This window comes from Pteronotus mesoamericanus, unplaced genomic scaffold (assembly GCF_021234165.1).
Source record: "Pteronotus mesoamericanus isolate MK-2021 breed Mesoamerican mustached bat unplaced genomic scaffold, CSHL_Meso_final contig_75, whole genome shotgun sequence".
NCBI classification, from domain to species: domain Eukaryota; kingdom Metazoa; phylum Chordata; class Mammalia; order Chiroptera; family Mormoopidae; genus Pteronotus; species Pteronotus mesoamericanus.
Window position 1 is genome coordinate 10,761,092 of NW_026555249.1, and position 22,475 is coordinate 10,783,566.

General features: G+C 44.4%; 1 protein-coding gene across 1 annotated transcript in view; it reads right to left on the reverse strand.

The window, feature by feature from the left end:
* The window catches only part of OXCT1 (3-oxoacid CoA-transferase 1), a 135,502-nt gene that overhangs the window by 14,709 nt on the left and 98,318 nt on the right, over positions 1-22,475 (reverse strand). The window contains exons 14-15 of the mRNA XM_054583977.1: positions 14,939-15,028; positions 2,612-2,692 (exon numbers count right to left, since the gene is read on the reverse strand). Of these exons, the coding sequence (XP_054439952.1) occupies positions 2,612-2,692; positions 14,939-15,028 (171 nt within the window). The remainder of the gene's footprint in view (positions 1-2,611; positions 2,693-14,938; positions 15,029-22,475) is intronic.

Here is a 22,475-nt window from a genome sequence, read left to right on the forward strand (position 1 = left end):
CTAAGTGCCAAAATGAATGGTGATCACTCTGGGGATGAAACGAGAGCTGAGCTGGTCAGAAACGACTTCAAGGTCAAGACAGAAACTGCACTGGGCTTAAAGGAGGGGAGGCCGGGGGCGGGGGCGGGGGTGGAGCCCAGCGGGAGGTGCTGCAGGCGGGAGTGCCGACCGGAGGAGAGCGAGGGCAGGGCGCACAGGGACTGGGAGGAGAGGGCCCCCTGGGAGGAGAGGAAGCCGGGGGTGACTGCGTGGCCATTCTCCATAAAGCTCTACTGGGTTATGTTATTAAAGGAGCAGGATCAAGGACAGCTTTGCCTTTATTTTCAAAGTGCCCTTGAACAACACTGAGTTGGAGGCACTGACCTCCGCACAGCCAAAGATGCGCATGTAACTTCTGACTCCCCGAAAGTTAGCTAATAGCCTATTGTTGACCAGAAACTTACCGACAGCATGAATAGTTGATTAACACATATTTTGTATGGTATATGTATCATATATTGTATACTTACACTAAAGTAAGCTAGAGAAAAAGGTTAAGAAAATCACAAGGAAGAGAAAATACACTTACAGTATTTATTGAAAAAAGTCTGCATAGAAATGGATCCACAGTTCAAACCCATGCTGTTTGAGGGTCAATGGTAATGGGTTCCTTTGAGCAAGTCCTGCCCACAATTTTGGAGGGGGTACCAGAAATGGTAAGAGTCTGTTGGGAACCATCCTGCCTGGTTTCAGAAACTGTAGCCTTGTCGACAGGCGAGAGGGCCCCAAGGCTGGAGCTAAGCAAGGAGGCTTTGGGAAAATAGGCCACTGAGGAGACAAAACCTGTCCCCTCACATTACCCTGCTTGGCCCCCAAGGATGGCTGGTTAGTCAATGACAGAGGCAACCTAAGACAGGCACAGTCGCACAGGGGCCATCAGGAAAGGACTTGGGGGACACGGAGAGAGGGCAAAAGACCCTCAGCCCTCGGCTTTGTCATGGCCGGAGTCCCCATTCTATCTGATAGAAGGCTCCTATCTCTTGGCTGCTCTGCTCCGCCTTCCTGGCTCAGGCTTGAAACAATACCAGAGGCAGCCCTGGGCTGGACCAGGTGGTTGGGGGGGGGGGGGGGGCGGGGAATCAGGCCTAGAAGCAAATGCCTTGAAGCACGCTTTGTTTTTCCCTCAAAGCTATGATAACCAGCTCAGGCTGGGAAGGAGATTAACATTACTCACAGACCCTGACCCTAAACCCTTCTGCGTTCTTACGCTTACTCGTCTCGGCCCCCTGTAAATCGGTGTGTTCCTGCCATGTGTTTTCTTCAAACCATCACCTATTTTCTGTAAACATTAACATACTGACATAATAAGATTACCAGTACATTCCTACTACCCAGCCTCCACTGATAATCCTTTCAATAAAAGCCATTGTGCACAGGGGCTCGGGGCCTTCTCCGCGAGAGGGAACTACCACCCCCTTTCCCTGGCAGACAGAGAAAGTGTCTGGAATGGCTTATTTTTATTTCCCCATCCGTGAGGACCCAGAGCAGCTCTGCCGGACAGAGTCTGCCTCCCCATCAAGATTCGAGGACTCAATCCTGAGATCACACATTTGTCCCTTTTAGCTACTCGCTCTCCTCGCTGAGTCATCTTTGTGGAATTCCCCATAGACCTTCCTAGGGAAAGGCACCATTTAGAACAGAACAGCCCTCTGAACGTGGCTTCTGCAGAGTACGATGACCCTCCTAGACAACTTCCGAGAGCTGCTTCGGGGAGCTGGTTGCCACCTCCATGAGGGGGAGCGACCAGATTAATGCAAAGACATTCCTGCTGGGCTCTCGGCAAAGGAGCAGCATCGTTAACAGAAAAACTAACCAGCCAACAAAGCCTGATGCAGAAAATTCTGTATGGAAGATGCTGAATCAAGAAGCCGACACCCTCCTCACTCACTGAGAACTACGTCCCTCCCACACCCTCGTTTCAGCTCTGGGCCGGAAAGGAGGTGGCCGACGGCTGCCCCGAGGCCTCTCTCCCATCGGAGCAGCTTCCCGCTGCGCCGATGGCCATGCCTCTGTCTGAGAAGAAATACACGTGGAGAGGGACTGAAGTCCACTCCATGCAAGAAGGCTGGAGACAGGCAGGAGCCACAACGAGAGCCCCTGGTTCGTTGTGGGCTCTGGACTGCAAATTTGCACCCAAATGAGTAAAACCTAACTTTTTCTGAGTTTCCTAAAATAAAATCCAACAATTGGTACATGTGGGAAAGCAAAGAAGAAAGGTAGAAATAGTAAATGTATGCTTGACTTTGTATATATCATCTCTCTTAACAGTCCAAGCATAATGATCATTAAAACTTTGACTATATCACACTGTCAGAAAGATCAAGGATACTATTTCAATTCTGTGTGTCTATGTATATGTCCAGAGAATTGCATATTAAGAATTCTACATTTTGAAACATTAAATTGATGAATTTTCCTATTCAGTGTACCCACGGATTATACTATTACACTAATCCTACGACTGCCAATATAATACACTTTCAAAAGGTAACACAAAAAGTTCTAAAAATGCTCATAAATAAAAAAGGTGGTGACAGACGTTAGAGGAAATAAAAAGGGAAAGGCATTTTACCTTTTCAGTAATGATGCGGTTGACACATTGTTTTCCAGTTAATGGCAATGTACATTTCTCCATGATTTTATGTGCATTTCCCTGTTTTAAAAAAGAAACATCAAAAAGAGAGGTTAGGGACCAATTTTTTTTTAGAATTGATATAACCACAGGTCAAACAGGAACTATCAGAGAAGCTATCTCCTGAGTCTAGGCTGGTTCAGAACCTTTGCATGCTCAGGCTTTTACTTTCTCTGGAGCTGGCTTCTGTCCCCGAAATGATTTAGGGAGAACGCCAAATGAACAGCAAAGGCTCAACTGATGGACCTGGGAAACACCCTGCCATAAACTTGACCTCTCATCCCGTGAGAAATTTCACTTTTTGTATTGTGCTCATTTTTCTCTTCCAGGGAATGGGCTCCTTGACACACATGAGCTATTATTTACCAAAGGGAGGTAAGAAGCATACACGAAATACAAACATATAATATCCCCTAAAAAATTTATTTGTTAAGAAATTAATACACCTGTAGAACACAGCAGTCCTTACCTCCTTTCAGTACCCTCAGACCTGCTCTCAATAGGGATCGATTTTAATTTTTCTTAGCATTTTCTTTTATACGTCAATACATTTTCTTTTTACCTGTCTCTTAAAATATGTTGGCCATCCATGCAAATTTTTCTTGGTTCGTCAGCTGTAGATATTATCTACTAACTTCTTACTGGGGCCCATGAAGACCTAATTCCCGCACAACCCACCGCCAGCACCTCCAGGGCCCCCGCGGGGCTGCCACGACGTGTCCCTAACTCTACAGTCAGAGTTTCTACCGTACTGACGAAGTGACCACGTCAGCTGTTCATCGCTGGGCCAGGAAGTGTAGTAAACTGAGATTACAGCCACGTTCTTATACAGCTATTTGCTTTTCCTGGAATTTGAGCCTCATATTGTTTGCTGGCCTAAATGTTTTCCAAATTTCCTTTAGCCTCAGTACCCTTTCTTCAAACATAAAATATAAGGGAGATTCAGTGTGGAAAGCGGGCTTTGAGCCATTAACCCCCCCCCCCCCCGCTCCCAAGTCCCACCCCCGAGGTGCAGAGGAGATGTGAGCCCTGAGGATCTGATCTTCAGATCATTTTCTCCTGATGACATTGAGCTCCTTTCTAAGTATCAAGCACCAGGAGCCCAAATTAATATTTCCCTTGAGGCTGCTAGCTAATTGACCACATTCTAGATCTCCTAACGATGGCAAAATACTTCAATTGCTTCCGTTTGGGGTCTAAACGCATCACACGTGACGCCATCATCTTGAGCCATCTGAACGTTCACCTGCTACCACATGCACCTGCCACCTGGTTCATATCGCCATCAAAGCTACTCCGACCAAGTATACCTCGTCTAGAAGCAAGGGCTTTTGGATCACTGGCCTTAACTAAGAGGATATTACTACTCGTGATAACCAACCAACTCACCAGCACACCACTAATTAAAAGGTTTTCATGTACTAAACCCAGGGCATGGCACAAGAGGAATGTAGTATTTTCCGAATGAATGAATGAGATGGAAAAGGGAAGTCTACTGGGAATCTTGGATGGATTTCAAAAAAAAGACAAACTCTATTACTTTAATTTAGTCAAAATTAGTGCTAAATACATATTAAGTGGTTAGACATTATACCTTTAATAGCAAGTTATATGCCTCTGGATCTTAAGCTTAAGAAAATTTATAGCTGTAGAAATAAAACCTCATTTTCACTTCATTTTTAATTATCTATTTTTCTTTCCAGATTTCAGAGGAAGTGTGCATGTGTCATAGAAGCTCAATTAAGGAGCTGAAATTAATGATGACTATTTGAATTTCTACAGTTGCCAGGTCTCCTTACATTTAATGTAACTGAAATAAGGCATGTCGCAATAAATTCCCGTTCTGTCTGCAAACAAAGTGAACAACATGCGAAGCCTCTGAAGGACATTCTCTGCAGGGATCTCTTACTTTTGTTCTCATTATTTGAGCTAGATCTACATCTAGTGTGAAAGCAGCCACTTGGATGTTAATAAACAACAACTTTGGTTTTGGAGGAATCATGAATTTAAATTGACAGAATTGACTATGCCCCACCAACAGAGACCTTTATAGACCATTTTCCATGTAAACAGTATAGCCTTGCGGTTCAGAGTGCAGGTTGGAGCCAGAGGACCTACAGGCAAAGCCTGACTCTGCTCCACACTAGCTGTGGAAGGCTCTGGAGCTGCCCCACTGGCACGGGGTTCTTGTGATGTTCGACGAGACAGATGCAAGTGTCCAGCACTTAGCAAGCACTCAATAAACGTTAGCGATGACCGTTTTACACCTTGTATTGAACGTATCTACAATCTACCAGCTCTTAAGTGCCTATATAAAGTTGGCCTAAACACAACTCCTGAGACCCACAAAACTAATGAAACTACAACACATCGTCAGGCAGACCACATGGCGGGCCTACAAAAACAGCACCAAATGCCATCCTGCAGTGAGAACAACATAGCCAGATGATTCCCCTCACGTTTGGCTCCGAGACATACAGAGACGAAGGAAAAAAAGAAAATGAAATGCAGAAAGACTACAGAATGTTGCAACTTCAATATTCAACAACAGGTTAGCCATGAAGCCAGAGCAGGACCCGCTCCCGCTCTGGCGCTCTGTTCCAACCACGCCAGGCTGAGCCCTGCTCTATGGCCGGGCAGCTGCACGGATTAATGAGTCACGAGTGGGGGACACTTGTTGAAGTTCTAGCATTTACAAATAAATCCTTAAAAAAAGGCACAGCGTAATGTAGTAGCAAAGAACACTATATATTCTAAGTCCAAAGACCCAATCTTTCTTAACTCTGCCATTTCATAACCACTGGGCCCCTTAGATTCCTTGCGCTGCAGTTTTCTCTTCAACTGCCTTGTCTTCCTGATGTGGCCACCGCAGGAAAGCAATGAGCTGTTGGGGCAGCTCAGTGCCCTAGGAGGGGCCGAAGCAACATGCAAGTACCTAGGGTTGGTGGGTTCTTGCTCATCCTTATCATTGCGCTTCTTCCCCCACAAAGAACTGTCTGAGGAGGCGGAGGAATGGGTGTAAAGTGCGGTGTTACAATTGCCCAGGGCTCCCGATTTCAACACGCCCAGGTCTGCTAACTCCATCATGACCTTGGTGAGGAGCCGAATCTCTTCCCTCTGTCTGCGCCTCCAGCTTCTTCTCTTTCCCTCCCTTCCTCACCGACAGGCCTCATGCCAGGCCTAAAAATTCACCCTCTTATGTTTAAATGCCTCAGGGCCTTAGTACTTTCTCTTATTTGCTTCATGGTGAGCTCAACTTGATTCCTTAGGTATCTGCATGAAGTCTGGGCCCTAAATTCTTCAGTAAAAGACTCTGCCTCAATGATAATAAATTCCCTTGTTATCATTACAATACGCTTCATGCTATCACAATAAACTTAATCCCAAATAGCAAGCTCTCTTTATCACAACAGGATGATGTCTGCCCTGGACAACATTTCATTCATTGCAGGGAGCACAGCATGCTCTTCAGGTGTTGCTTTACAAAAAACCCCACTTTATGCCCATCTTTTCTGTTAAGTGCTTCTTAAATGTGGCTGCAATATATTTCCTCTCTGAGGCACCTCCTTCGGGAATGCCCTAATGATGAACTAAAGAGAAGGCAAGTTCCAGAAGTAGACTGCTCCTTCAGAGACCAAGTCTTTAAGCCTGTGTTCCTGGTGCCTGAAACACAATTCACCAGGCACTCCATCACCCCGCATTCAAATGGCAACACCCTGCCTATTCTTCAGCCACTTGGCTCAGGTGTCATCTTCCTTTGAGACATTGTCTCCAACAGCCCCTGTCCAATGTCCCAGGGACACCCCAGTGCTTCCTTCGCCCCCACACATGCTGGAACCATTCACCCTTCCTTCACCCCCATCACCGCTAGACACCAAGCTCACTGAATGCTGAGACCACTTATGGCGACATCTACAGCAATGCACGGAGCACTGTGCAAACAAACCTCAGAGATCCAAAATGCTGTCCGACTATTACAATTTTGATTCCAGGAACCCCAACAGAGCTGGAGCTGTGAAATACCATGTGGCCGAGTGTGGGGACCACCGGATATCCTGAGATCCTTGCGTCCTGAGATCCATACCTGTGCAGTCCTAGCACCTGAGCTTGCTGGGAGATGCACAAGGAGAAGTAAGTGTGCGACAGGGCTTACAAGACTTTGGAGAGACAGGTTAAGGCCTGATCGAAGGGAGGGGAGGAGCAAAGACCTCTCGCGACTAGAGTCTGAAACATGCAGATTTGTCACTAAAGGGAGACAGTGAAGGATGGTTATTCCGTTGTTTGTGCGGCTCCCTCCTAAAGCCTCGAGGCCTGCCTTCCCCTGCTGGGAAAAGGGCTGCCAACGCTGAACTTGGCAACAGGAAACTCAGTGCTTTGGTGGCACAACACAACCTACCACGGGTCTCTTGGGCTTTGCTGAAATCCCGTGCAAGACTCCTGAGCGTCACTGTCCTTTGAGGCCTCTGCCTTCCCACTGGCCTCAAAGCTGAAACCCAGCGGGACAGCTTCTCCACACACACCTTACAGGCATAAAATATCGGGGAGCGTAGTGCTGCTAAACACACTGCTGTCAGATTGCTGTGATGGCTGACGTGGTGCACAGCAGAGGAAGTCGGGATGTGCTAAACAAAGAAACTCCAGGTCCCAGAATAAAAGGGCAGAGGGTGTATTGCTCAGGGTGAGTTTACCCTCATAGGGTAGGTTTGGCCTTTACCTCTATTCGATAGGGATTCCAGAAACCCACCTAGGATTTCAGTGGAAAGACTCAGCTAGCTCTGAAGGGGCGAGGAGCTGCCATTAGGAATGGCTTTTATAATGTGCGTGTAATAACAGTTTGTGGTTACGGCTCAGTCTCAAGGGGAAGACTCTCCAAATGAGATGACCAACACAGCAGGCCATTTCCCTGAAAACAGTCTTAAGGGCTTTGCAATCTTTGAATAGAAAAACATTTTTCTTCCGTCTAATACAAGAATCTGTGTCATGGCCTTCTGTTTTCCCGCTAAAGACCGCCTCGGATGATCTCTCGCCTAAGGCAGGCAGAGCTCGGGAGCTGACAGGAGCGGCCTTCCCATTCCATTTACAAACTGCCGTGGTAACTTCGAGCACTTCCCTTGGTATCAGTTTCCTTTTAAGTACTGCGCGCGCACAGTCAGAGAATGCAAAGTTATTAGTGTAATTAAATTTTGTAAAACATTTTAAAAGGGTTTATTGGTTCTTGGACTGTGATCTGCTCCCCCCCCCTCCCATTATAACATGATTTTGCAGGCATTTCTATCATTAACAGAGAAATAAAAAAGGTATTTCCATTTTTTAAAGGTGAATTTTTTTCCCAGATTCAGCCGAGAAATATTAAAAAAAACTACAAAATATGGGCAAACTTTTATTAATGGAAACAAATTAAACCAGCTGAACCTATGTTAATTATCAATTATACTAATAAAGGAGTACTTTATTTATTGGGGATACTTTTCAATGTTGCTGAAAATTATCTCAAAAAGTTTCCCAGAAAAGATTACAATAAAAAATCTTTCATATATGTTGGCTTTTGGTAACACATTTGGTGCAAAATAAATAGGATTAATAAACCTCATTTACCTTTTATAATTTCTGTCCCCAAAAGTGAAGACAAGGTAAAATAGCATTTAAGATCTCCACGTGACACCTTACCTGTCAGACACAGAGTGAACTTAATAAAAATATTACTCACAAAGGTTTATTCTCAACTTTTCATGACAATATAATTACGATTCTTTTTATCCTTTCAGAATCCAGACCTCCTACTGTAATAAAAATAAAATCTAAACCTGTTTTAGAAATAGAGCTCTCATTTATGTTCTTTAAAATAGGTTCTCAAGCTTTGCTTGTTTCCAATAAATGACAACTATGACTGAATTTCTTCGCTTTTGAGCTCTGGAGGTTATACCCGCAGGAATACATTTCCAGTATGTGATACCAAGAACAAAACACTCTCCTCTATATTGTTAGTAGGGATGGTACTTGCCAGACAGAGAAGTTTGGAGAAGAAAAAGGAGACCCAGAGGCAGAAGACAAGATTCTCTGCTTGTTTTCACCTTAATTTTGCACTTGACTTTTCCCAGAATATTTAACATCTGTGGAATTCGTTTTGTTTGTCTTCGAAAGGGAAACAATAAAACCTATCTCACATGAGTACTGTAACGCTAAAATAAAGGCAGTAAACACCTAACTGCTTGGAAAAAGTTAAAAGTGCCCTTTTTGTTCAGAGTACCATAATTATTTGAAGAACTGATGAGACCAACAGGTGTTTTCGGGGTCCTCCGGGGCATCGGGCACGATTCTCTTTGGCTGGTAGGACAGACAGAGCCCCTGCCCCCGTGGAACTTTCACTCTAATGAAGAAGCGAGGCGATGGGTCACCAGAAGTGGGGGACTTTTGTTCTATGTCACAGGACAGTCAGGAAAAGTTTCTCTGGTGTTCTGAGCAGAGACCTGTGTGAACTGAGACAGTGGGCTACACAGGCGGCTGAGGAGGGGCATCCTAGGCGCAAGAAGAATAAGCACAAAGGCCTGGGAGGAGGAGGGTGTTTGGAATGTTCCAGAAACTTATAAGAAGAGAGTATGGCTGGAGCTCAGAGACTGAGAAGGAGAATGGTAGTAGACAAAATCAGAAAGATAGTAGGGTTGCAGTCAACAGACCATAGAGAGACTTAGAGACAACGGTAAGGACTTTGAACTTGCATTTAAATAAGACGGGAAGCCACGCAGCGTTTCTGAGATGAGGAAGAAGTCATGGGATTGACTTATATTTTTTAAAATATTACTCTGACCAGCTGTATGGAAAACAGACCGTGTGCACATGTGTGTGTGTGTTTCTACCCAGCTCTCCTCTGCTCTTTGACAACAGGGACCTACTTGGACATCCCTCCACAAGCACCGCCATCATGCACCCCGGGGCCTGTTCCCTCGACCTACGACGACGACACTCTAGGCCCAAACTCTGGCCCAGCCTTCAGATCTTCACGCAAACGCTGCATCCCAGACAAAGCTCCCTGCTACAGGAGCGGGGCGCTCGACTCTTCGGACTCTGCTTTCCACACTCTTCCATGTTAAGTACTGATTTCAATGACTCTGGACCCAGGAGACTCTGAGCTGCCTAAAGAAGGACCAGATCTTTCCAGTTTTACTTCCTCAGACCCAACTATGATGCCTGCTGCTGGTCCTCAATACATATCCGAGGCCTACATAAACAAGAAAATGAACATACCCACCAAATTTATTCTACCAAATTTCAAGACAAAGCATCAAAGCATATCCCTTTGGTCATCCGCAGTATCTACAGATGGAAGGCACTAAGCCAACATCCATAAACGCTGGCTCACTTATGTGTGATCGTGTAGAGAGGCAGGAGCGGCCTCTTCACAAGGGGAAGGGAACCCAAGCTCAAGAAATAGCACAATGCACTTGTGGGGATCGTAGGCGGGCTGATGCCCTGGAAGCGGGGTGCAGGCAGGCTGCTGGGGAGCTGGGGGCAAAGGCCAGCGGGCCAGCGTGACCTGCGTGGCGCGGCCTCCAGGCAGCTTCAGCGTGAGGCCGCTCGCCCTGGCAGTGGCGCACCTGACGGCCAGGAGGGAGGGTCAGTCCGACAGCATGGGGGCTGTTGGGACGTGGCGACAGGGATCTGTGCAGATGCGACAAGAAGCCAAACAAGGAGAGCAGGGCGACTGTGACGCGGCACTCGCAGTGCCTGGTGTGGGGCAGGGGCAGACGGCACCGGACGGGGGCTGGGAGGCCCTGGCTGCCGTAGCTGGGCCAGGCCGAAGGAAGAAGGTGACAGGGATTTCCCTGGTGCATGTGCGGCTGTAGAGGTGGGTGTGGAAAAACCAGGGTGCAGTGTGCAAATAAGGATTCCAGAGTGCAAAATAGTAGTTGGTGCCCAAAATTTAGAGAGCAGCCAGGAAGGGTGCAGAGGGAGAGAAGAGCAGAGAGCCAAGGAGGGGGTTCTGAGGAACCCCAAAGGGAACCTGTACAGCCGGGGACAGGGCACCCGGGCAGCCAGGCTGGCGGGACAGCTCTGTGAGCCTGGGAACGTGGTGTACAATGTGGCGTCCAACGCTACTGCTACAGGGGGCCGGGAGTGGCACCAAGGAAGTCCAGTGGCAATCGGCTTTATCTTTAAGGACCTGGCTCAAAAGTGACACACTGGCAAAGGCTCAAATGCCACTGGCCCACACTTGGTCACATGGATGCATCTACATGCAAGCGAGTAGGGGCAATGTAGCCTGTCACAGGGCTAGTGTGTATGTGGCCAGGTAAAACTTGGACGATGCTAATACAGGAGGGAAGAAGGGGAGATGGAGGCTAACAAACACAATCAGATCTGCAGATTGTGTTAAGTACCTTGCTGATACCTATCCCACCAAAGCAAGGAGAGCTTTGACCAGGAACATGAAAAAAGAAAAAGAGGTAATTCTGAAACCTAAAGCTTCAAGTACAGGGCAGGCGCAGGCAGGATGCTGGTGCAGAGGTGGCTTCGGTGAGGATGAGGCAGACATGATCCGATGGACACAGGCTGGACCACACTGGGCGAGACCTCTACCTCCACCGCTTACCCAGGCACGTGTCTCACCTGCCTGCGTCCCAGTCTTACTTCACAGGGTCACTGAGAGGCTAATGAGATTCAGTATATGTGATGCCAACCAGAGGACCTTGAACCTAGTAAGGGCTCAAACTGGTCCTCATTTCATTTGTTTTCTTCCCATTTTTAGATGGCAGAAGAAGGACATGCCAAGAGATGAAGAGAAGCTCAAGAAAGAAGGTTACTGGATACCTAAACCTTTGCCTACTTTACAGCTTTGCCTGCAACCCTGATGTCTAAGCTTAAAGGAAAACCGTGCTGCGATGCCCGTGCGACCCCAGTGCCCGCCGTCCGAGCTCCAGAGGTGGCCAGGAGGCAGCCAACCGTTACGGAGGCTACTCTACAGCAGCCACGGTTCCACCACCAGCAGCCGCTGACGGCTGCACAGGCTTACGAGGAAAGTTTTCCTTGATCAAAACAACGACAATAACAGAGAAAAGCATGCTTTTAAAGGCCAGGTGATATTTATGTATAAGCAACCTGCATCTGTTCTCCTAAGATGCAGTAAAAAGAAGGCTGTGCCTGAAAACCAGCTGACAGCTCCACTCACTTAGCAAAAAGAAAAAAAGAACAGAAAGAAACTTGTCTCTTCTCTCCCTGCTTTCTGGCCCCTACCGAGGCAGGACGAAGGCAGGCGAGTCGCTATGTTGCCTTGAGCTGGGCCAGCGACAATGATGCAGCAGAACACTAGCAGCACCGGCAAAAAACGGAGCTGGCCGGAAGGGAAACCGCTCGCTTAGTTTTCAAGGTATCAAGTGTGAACAAATCACTAGTATTATTTTAATCACAGATATATTTTTGTTAGTTTATTCAAGTGAAAGTATCTAAGGAAAAATACATCCCTAACTTCAATTCTGGTCTAAAACTCAATGCTACTTCCTTACTGTGAGAAGACAAAGAAATGGTAACAACAACAAAAAATGCCCTGCTCCTGTGAAAAGCTTTAATAAGGGATTTCTAATCAGACATGTGAACCACCATTTCTCTTCCTCTGTCAAAAATTCCAGCTGAGGGGTTAAAACATTTGAAACAAAAAGAAAAAAGAATTTGCTAAATACAGGTGTAATGTTTTGAAAACGAATGCACAAAAATAACCTGAGAGGAGCCGAATCTCAGTGCCCTTGCATCAACAATAAAGTAACAACAGAAGGAAAGTCAGAAAGAATGTTGTCCAAACAGACATAATGTTGCAGAAAAGGGCTGGATTTGATCTGCATACTTGGCATCCTGTTGCCTCTGAAATGAACTCCTCCGGATGCTTTTTTTGTAAGGCATCTCTCAGAAGTAACCTCCGTTGGGTTCATTTCCAATGTTTCACATTTGTGTTCCACCGCTCGCTTTCCACTGTTTACTAAACAATTCAGATAATTCCATCTTTACTGCAGTTTGCACAGCAGAACCCTGTCACGGCACACAGCACCGGTAACAGAACTCCCCCGTGGGACGCGAGTCAGGTGCTGATCTCCCAGCGCTGCGATATCCCACTGGGCTGCATGACTAATGAAAACAGGGCCAATAACTACCATTTCCACTCAAGATGGCAGGTCTCAAGGTGGGAACAGGTAGATTTTGCTTTAAAACCAATTATAAAGAATAAAGGAGAATGGACAAAGCGCATAGAAAATGAAGTACCACCCAGTAGCAACTTTTGAAATCATCAGGAGCCCTTGGATTCAGGTCTGGAAGGTGGCTGAGCCCAGCTTGTTCAAACACCCTGAGCTGCGGATTAGGAAGAAAGCTCTATGGGTAGCTCTGCAGTTAGAAGGCTGGGCCTCGGAGTTGGAGACCCCAGGTCTACCCTCAGTTCCACTGGTTACGTGACCTCAGGCAAGATACTTTTCAGAAGCAGTTTCTGGAACCATGAAAGGTACCTATGATCAAGTTCATGTGCTTGTACAAACAAACACAAGTGCCTAGTGTGATGCTGGCGCTCAGTAAGCTCAGTAAACGGTAGCTACCACCATCGCCACCATTGCTGTCATCATCATCATGGCCATCATCACCACCACCACCACCATCATCATGGCCACCACCACCACCGCCACCACCATCGTCACAGCCGTCACCACCATCGCCACCACCGCCACCACCACCATCATGGCCATCACCACCATCACCACCACCGCCACCACCATCATCATCATGGCCATCACCACCATCGCCACCACCATCGTCACAGCCGCCACCACCATCGTCACAGCCGTCACCACCATCGCCACCACCGCCACCACCATCATCATGGCCATCGCCACCACCGCCACCACCATCATCATGGCCATCACCACCACCGCCACCACCATCATCATGGCCATCACCACCACCGCCACCATCATCATCATGGCCATCACCACCACCGCCACCATCATCATCATGGCCGTCACCACCACCGCCACCATCATCATCATGGCCATCACCACCACCGCCACCACCATCATCATGGCCATCACCACCATCGCCACCACCGCCACCATCATCATCATGGCCGTCACCACCATCGCCACCATCATCATCATGGCCGTCACCACCACCGCCACCACCATCATCATCATGGCCATCACCACCACCGCCACCACCATCATCATGGCCATCACCACCATCGCCACCACCGCCACCATCATCATGGCCATCACCACCACCGCCACCACCATCATCATGGCCATCACCACCATCGCCACCACCATCATCATGGCCATCACCACCATCACCACCACCGCCACCACCATCATCATGGCCATCACCACCATCGCCACCACCGCCACCATCATCATCATGGCCATCACCACCACCGCCACCACCATCATCATGGCCATCACCACCATCGCCACCACCGCCACCATCATCATCATGGCCATCACCACCACCGCCACCACCATCATCATGGCCATCACCACCATCGCCACCACCGCCACCACCATCATCATGGCCGTCACCACCCCCGCCACCATCATCATCACGGCCGTCACCACCCCCGCCACCATCATCATCACGGCCGTCACCACCCCCGCCACCATCATCATCATGGCCGTCACCACCCCCGCCACCGTCATCATCATGGCCGTCACCACTATCATCATCATCATCACCGTCATCGTCGCCACCACCATCATCATCATCAAATGTAAGCTCCGTGAGGTCAATGATTGTGTCTACTTTTGGCCACTGCCAAACCCTAGCAGTGCCTAGCACTTACTAGGCACTCAATATTTGATAATTTGTTAAAAGCATCGTACTTTTTCAGAATCGGGGCTATTTCTATCACCAAGTCCACAATTTTCTCACACCGTCTCAAAATGGCACCTCCTAGCCTTCGTAAGAGGCTATATTGTCCATTTGAAAAGAACAATTGTTAAAAAACCCATATTCTGCTGTTTTTCAATTTTCACACAGAGAGCAACCACTATAATCATTTTTAAAACTGAATCAACACAAAATGTGTATACAGAGTAAATAATTAAAGAATGCCCTGATATTTGTGCTTCATTCAAAGTTAAACAACCGTGTAACTAAATGATAATAAATAACTGCCTTTATCTGTAATCTTTCTCTCAAAATACAAGTGCTATCAACTCGAATTCGCCGAAGAAAAACCATGGTCATGGCTCCTGGTGCCCAGGATTCTGCAGGCTGTGACTTTCCGAAGGCAGAGCATGTTACCTTTGCAGAGTGCTCCATGGTGACCACCACTTTGGTTTTGGCGCTAGACACTAGATCCATCGCACCTCCCATTCCTTTCACCATCTTCCCCTGCAAAACGGAAACAGCAAATAAGGTTATTCTCTGTCTTTCACTGCTTTAGGATGGGACAGAACAAAACTCTCTTGCAAGAATAAGCCACTAGAGTAATTGAGAAAAAAAATCATTGGCTTCATTACTTTGTACTTGAAGGTTTACAGCCTTAATGTTATGCTATTCTACTCTTCTACGGGTAAAAGGGTAAGTTTGGGGTAAACACTATGATGTTACTTTTATGAAATGTGGCGAACATCAGCGTAAGACAATCAGTAGATAGGAAAAATCTTAAGAATCTTTATAGAGTTCTGGAACATTAGTAGCACTATAAGAATATGAGCTTGAAGTCCACATGCCCCTGACATCCATTTCTTTCATTTTAAACACATCATCAACACATAATCAGCACCACTGAGTCTTCAATTACAGACCCTTTCCGAAGCACTCCCTTGGGTTTTCTGCAGAATAAAATGCCATTCGGTAATAGCCGGAGGCACGAATGTAATGGTGTTTCCCTAGTAATGATTAATATGAAAGGTGGGTGCTAAAACTTGACATTTATCTCGCTTTTAGAAAAACAAACACAAACAAAATGAAAAATAGGTTCCTGTTCCACAAGAACAGGAAACGGGAGCAGAGTTCAGGAGCCTCTCAGCATGACCATTGGATTTTTGCTCATCTGCCTGGGCCCTCGCTCATTAAACAGGTACCAACCGCCCTGCGTGTGCCACACGTGGAACAATTCCCACAGTCTATTCTGTCACATGGGGACTCCGTTTTGAAAAGAGCAAGTGTTTCCAGAGATGGTGAAATACATTCTTACACGAGTATACAGGGGAGAATGTCTTCTAACATTGAAATCTCCTTAAAATTTTATTTACTTCTTAATCCAAGTCCTTGCGCCAATTTGACAGTAAACTCTTACAGGGCTCTCAGTTCCTTTTTCCTGGTTTCATAGCTATAAATGGGGATTCGGCGATGCACTCACCCCTGGTTTGAAAACACAGTCTCAAATCCCCGGATTTCAGAAACATTTCAGAGGTCAGAGCAACAGAGCATGAACACAGACTGGATGCACAGGACAAAGGAGGGGGCAAGCAGTCAGGGGGTGTTTGTGGTCTGGAGCCGGCCACTGCAGACGGGCAGCCCCTGGCAAGGCGTGGGGACTGGGAGCGGGCAAGGAGTGGGGGGCAGACCAAATGAGTCTGCCTTCAGGAACCTAAGTGTGAAGTGAGTCAGAATATCTGCATGGAAATGCGTAACTGCATACTTCTATACGCCCCGCCTTCGTCCCTGGTCAGCAGCAGTTTTACTAAGTTAGGCACCGGGCCGTATTTCTGGGGACGATGCTGATGCCTTATGGTATGAAAGATGGGTAAGTCAGAGATGGAAGCAATGAATGCCTAGCACAGGCTCCACACTAAGGAAGTCCAAGGTTTTTAAAGCATCAAAAGGCACACGAGCAAGTCCATTTTAAAATGCCTCAAAGCACTGTGGTAAGAACAGCCAGCCAGTGGCAGCGCCCACAGATGGGGTGCTTCTGGCAGGTTGTAAGGGTGCGAGTGCAAGAGCAATGAAGAAGCCCCCGCCCCCCCGCAGAAAACCAAGCTCCTGTGTTAAAAAGGCCTTGCATTAAGAAAAGAGCATTCCTTAAATGAGACTATACCACAGGCACACTTTGTCCCCTGTGACACATGACTACAGGTAAAAGCTTAGGACCTCAGACTCTGTCCAATTTAGGTGACTCTGAATTACACATTTTAAGTCATTGTCAATTATTTAAGAAATATTTACAGAGTACCTACTGGGTACAAGCCACTGTGCCGGCAGGAGTAGAGAGAGCTCTGAAACGTGATGGAAGAGCTCATCTCCTGTTCCCGTTCAGAACGTTCCTGCTTGACTCAATGTAAATGAACAGCCTTCCTTACTGAAAGGCATTCAGGTGGTCTGATGTCTCATCCTCAAAGTACAAATTTCAAAGCAGTTGTTTCATACTTAAATACTTATTTCCAGGAGTGAAAAATATACAAGATTAGGTGCAGAATACCTGAGGTCTATTCTATTAACCCATTGGGTGATGTTGGCAAAATATTAAATCTCTCTGAATTTGGGTTCATTACCTATAAACCAGGAATAAGAATATCTGCCCTATTGTAGAGCTGTTGTGAGGGGTGCGAGAGATAATGTAGAGAAAATTGTGTAGTAAATAATGTTTATACATTTGTTGACTTAAGTCTTCAAAGGTCAACTTAGTTTACTGAACCTCCTCCATATCAGGTGCTGGAGATTATCAAAATAAGCTTCTTTTTCCCATAAATCTTATTGTTTGAGGGAGGGAAAGGATCCATGAGTAACTCTAGATACTTGGACCAAGTTTCCTTCCTCTAAAGAAGCATTCCCCACCTCTCCCTCACCCCAAGGTAGAGAGTGCAAAGTGCCTTTTCCCTGGATCCTTGTGTGATTCAGTGTGTAATTCTACCACAGTAAATTTCAATTTTTTTCTTTTCTTCCTTTCTTTCCTCTGCATTACAAGTGCTTGGATGTGGGAGTGGACAGACTAAACTGACAGAGGAATGTCCAAGTTCTGGCAGAGCGCAGAAGGGGCAGAAGAGGCTTGGGGGACTTCCCAGAGGGGGTGTTTCACGAAAGAGGTCTACCAAGTGGGAAAGAGAACAGCAGGGCCTACTCATAGAGAGCTTTTCTAGCAAGTTACCAGGAAAGCATTCAAATATTTGGTTTTTCTATTATTTTCAATATGTTCATTGTATTGGATAAAAGGAATAAAACATTTCCCTCCATCTCAATTCCCAAGTGATTTCTGAAAGAGAATCAATTACTAAAAGGAAACAATCCATTCTATGTATAACAACAGGAAAAAAATGTTATTATGACATACTCTCCATATGAACAACTTACATGCCAACAAATTGAAAAATCAGGAAAAAATGGATAAATTCCTAGAAACATACAATCTCCCAAAACTGAATCAAGAAGAAAAAAGAAATCTAAACAGACTAAGTATAACACATGAAATGGAAGCAATAATCAAAACACTTCCAACAAATAAAAGTCCCAAACCAGATGGCTTCACAGGTGAATTTTACTGAACATTCAAAAGAACACCTCTCCTCCTCAAACCATTCCAAAAAATTTAAGAGGAGGGAAGATTCTCATCTCATTTTACAAGCCCAGCATTATCCTAATTCCAAAGTCAAATAAAGACACTACAAAGTAAAAAAATATATAAGCCAATATCCCTAATGAACATAGATGCTAAAATCATCAACAAAATATTAGCAAACCAAATCCAACAAGACATTGCAAAGATTATACACTATGATCAAGTTGTTTTAATTCCTGGGATGCAAGGGTAGTACAGTATATTCAAATCAATTAATGTGATACATCACATAGACAAAATGAAGAATGAAAATCATGATAATATCAATAGATGCAGAAAAAGCTTTAAATCAAACTCAGCAAATGATAGGATCGAAGCCTTACCGCCGATGGGGAAAACTAAACCTTCTCTTAATCAAACAAACAGGATGTCCACTTTCACCCCTCTTATTCAACATAGTACTAGAAGTACTAGTCACTGCAATCAGACAAGAAGAAGAAATAAAAGACATCCAAACTAGAAAGGAAAAAGTAAAACTTGTCATTGTTTGCAGATCACATGATACTGTATATAAAGAACCCTAAAGATTCCACCAAAAAACTACTAGAATTTATAAATAAATTCAGTAAATTGGCTGCATACAACATAAATATCCAGGAGTAAGCTGCATTTTTATACACCAATAATGAACTATCAGAAAGACAAACTACGAAAACAATCCTACTTACAATTGCATTAAAAAATGCTTAGCAAAAAATTTAACCAAGGAAGTAAAAGATATGTACTCAAAAAAATTAGCAAGACAATGAAGAATGAAATGGAAGAAGATATAAATAAATGGAAGCATATACTGTGCTCATGCATAGGAAGAATTAACATTGTTAAAATATCCATATTACCCAAAACAATCTATAGATTCAACACAATTCCTATCAAAACACCAATGACGTATTTCACAGAACTAGAATAAACAAACCAAAAATTTATACAGAACAACAAAAGACTGTGAATAGCAACAACTATCTTGAGTGAGAAGAATAAAGTTAGAGGAACCATGCTACCTGATATCAAACTATACTACAAAGCCATAGTAATCAAAACAGAATGGTTAGTGGCATAAAAACAGGTATATAGATCAATGGAACAGAACAGAAAGTCCAGAAATAAACCAATGGCTTTAAAGTCAATTAATACTTGACAAAGGAGACAAGAACATACAATGGGGTAATGGCAGTCTTTTCAATAAATGGCATTGGAAAAACTGGACAGATTCCTACAAAAAAATGAAACGAGACCACCTTCTAACAGCATATACAAGAACAAATGCAAAATCAATTAAAGATTTAAATATAAGACTCACTACCATAAAAATCTTACAAGAAAACATAGGCAGGAAAATCTCAGACATTTCTTATAGCAATATTTTTTCTGATATGTCTTTTGAAACAAAGGAAACAAAAGAAAAAATAAACAAATGGGACTACATCAAACAAAAAAGTCTTTGCACAGCAAAGGAATCCATCAACAAAATGAAAAGACAACCCACTGAATGGGAGAACATATTTGCCAATGATACATCTGATAAAGAGTTAATATCCTAATAACTTACACAACTCTACACCAAAAAAAAAAAAAAATCGAATTAAAAAATGAGAAGACCTAAATAGACACTTGTCCAAAGAGTACATACTGATGACCAGTAGACATATGAAAAGATTCTCAACATCGCTAATCACCAGAGAAATGCAAATTAAAACTCCAGTGAGATATCACCTCCCTATCCGAATGGTTATCATCAACAAACCAACAAACAAGTGCTGGTGAAGATATGGAGAAAAGAGAATCCTCATGCACTGGATAAGAAAGGTGAAGGAACTGAGAAGCACAGATGGGTAGTTACACAATAGTTATGAGGATATAAAATACAGCATAGGAAATATAGTGAAGAAAATTGTAATAACTATGTATGGTACTAATCAGGTACTGGAAATAACAGGGGAACACTCTGTGAAGTATATGATTGCCTACCCATCATACTGTAAACCTGAACTAATACAAAATAATATTAAATATAAACTGTAATGAAAAACATTTAAAAATTAAAAAAAAATAAGAAAAGAAAGACAAACTCTCCAATGCAGAGGGATATTCATCGCGGTCCCAGCTACTTGCATTTCCCGGTTACCTACTGCAGTTGGGGGTGGCCATGCCCCTGAGGTCTAGGCAATGGAGGAGAGCAAGGCCTCCTCCTGTGGTTTCCAGGCTCTAGCCCATACATTCTTCTCTCGGGCAATCCTCCTTCTTCTGTGCTTTCTGCCATCTGGACACATGACCTTGGAAAAGAACTGAGCTTCCTTCAGTCTCGGTCCTTTAAGTGCATGTCTACTGGAGCCCACATGGCACTGTTCAATGTGAGTGGGGAAAAAAGCGTATAGGATGCTAATCCACTGGAGCTGAGAGCCTTATTTGTTACAGCAGCCAGCAGGAGATGAGGTGGTGCCCACATGAGTTCTGTGGATCCGGGGTGAGAACTCAGCATGGAACTGGAACCAAATGCCACCTCTACACAGCAGAGCAGGGTCCTGAGCAGGCATCTAAAGGTGGCTATAAGCCAGATACTGAGCCACCGTAACTCACTTCTATGCAAATGGCCAACACACTGCTTGGCTCTTACACAAGTGAGATACCGACTTCACCTCCACCTTCGTTTCCCCTCCCCAACTCCAACCTCCTATTCAACATGCAAAACAAGCTGATAAAACAGAAAGGTGAAGGAGCTAAAAATATACCTAAAAATAAATCACAAGAGGGAAAGTGATACTTGGAGAAAAATAGGTCTATAATAAGAGATTCGGGGCATGATGGAAGCCCTGGGTCACAGTGAGACAAAGTGTGGTTTTCTTTAAAATCTCATCTGCCTGGAATCATGGAGCGACCGATTGCTGGATCCTCATTTCATAGCCAACTCATGTTTTTGTAGTTAAGGGCTGACCCTGATATCAAATATAGAAAGAATACTGGGGGAAAAAAAAGAGCTAGAGATGCTCCATGCTCTATTATAACAGTTACACATCTTTTCTAAAAAAAAAATAATAATAATAATAAGTATTATCCTCAACTCATAAATATTTATTCAGGGTTTATCATAAGCCAGGTACCAAGAAAAGATGATTATGATTATCTACATTTTTCTAGAAAATAGAAACTGAAATCATTATTTAAAATATATTCCACTTAATTTGGTCCTATTTCCTAACATCAGAATTTTAAAGAGAAGAAACTCTGTTGATAATGCAATAACATTAAAAATCTTCAAAGCATCAAAGTACAAATATTAAATTGCACTCCCAAAGAAATAGCAATTTAAGTTCTGAATATGACCTTTGATGATATTTTAAGGTTTTGATGCATTTGAACAGTTCTGTGATGTTTAAAATAAAATATAAAACATGCAAAAAATTATTCTTACCATCACCTTTATCTTTGGTACAATAAATAGCAATGGCATATGTGAAGTTGGTTTTTTTTCCCCAAATATTCTGGTCTTAAGGGAGAAACAACTTACATAGAAAAAAAATGCTAAAGCATTTAAAACTAATACTAGGTGCCTCACTGGAAAATGTGAATTGATGGAAGTGAAATGGAAGGACAGCTATGCAGCGAACTCTTAATAAAAATCGGGCTTGCTCAGTGTTGCACACTAGAATATTCAGTACCCACACAAGCTGAACGCAAGCCTCCTGATTCCTCTCTCACCTCCCCGTTATTAAAAAAGGCTCTCGGAAAGGAAAGGGCCTCCACAGGGCTTCCCAGCCACAGTGTAGGAGAGGGAAACTAAGAAACGTAGAAACACTTGCTTGAACACAAAGAGACAGGTTACAACTCCCTTTATTAGGGAAAACAGAAGATGCACAATGTGCCTTAGTTTAGCAAAGTTAGAGCAAAGTTACAGCCGACTATTTCTCTTTTCTATGCTATACTTTTTGTATTCATAACCAAGAAAAATGCAGCTTTCCTTTCAGAGTCATTGTATTCAGGTCTCTCACATTAAATCAGGAGATGTGAACTGCTCATGTAAACTAACTAATATGGAACTGCAAGTATAATTACAGTCTACTGGTAGGTAAGTTAATAAAATTGCTCATAACAAGTATCAGTTATCAATCATAATGTGGTCTGAAAAGGTGTCAAAAAAGCCATACTCGAATAAACTCAGAATTTTGAGTAAGTTCTCTTTTGTCCTTGTTCTCTTGGGGACTTTGTTCCTTCCCAGGTCTCCACCTGCCCCTTTCTCACCTTCTCTGGTCATTTCTCAGGCCACTGAAATCGCCTTCTGTCCTG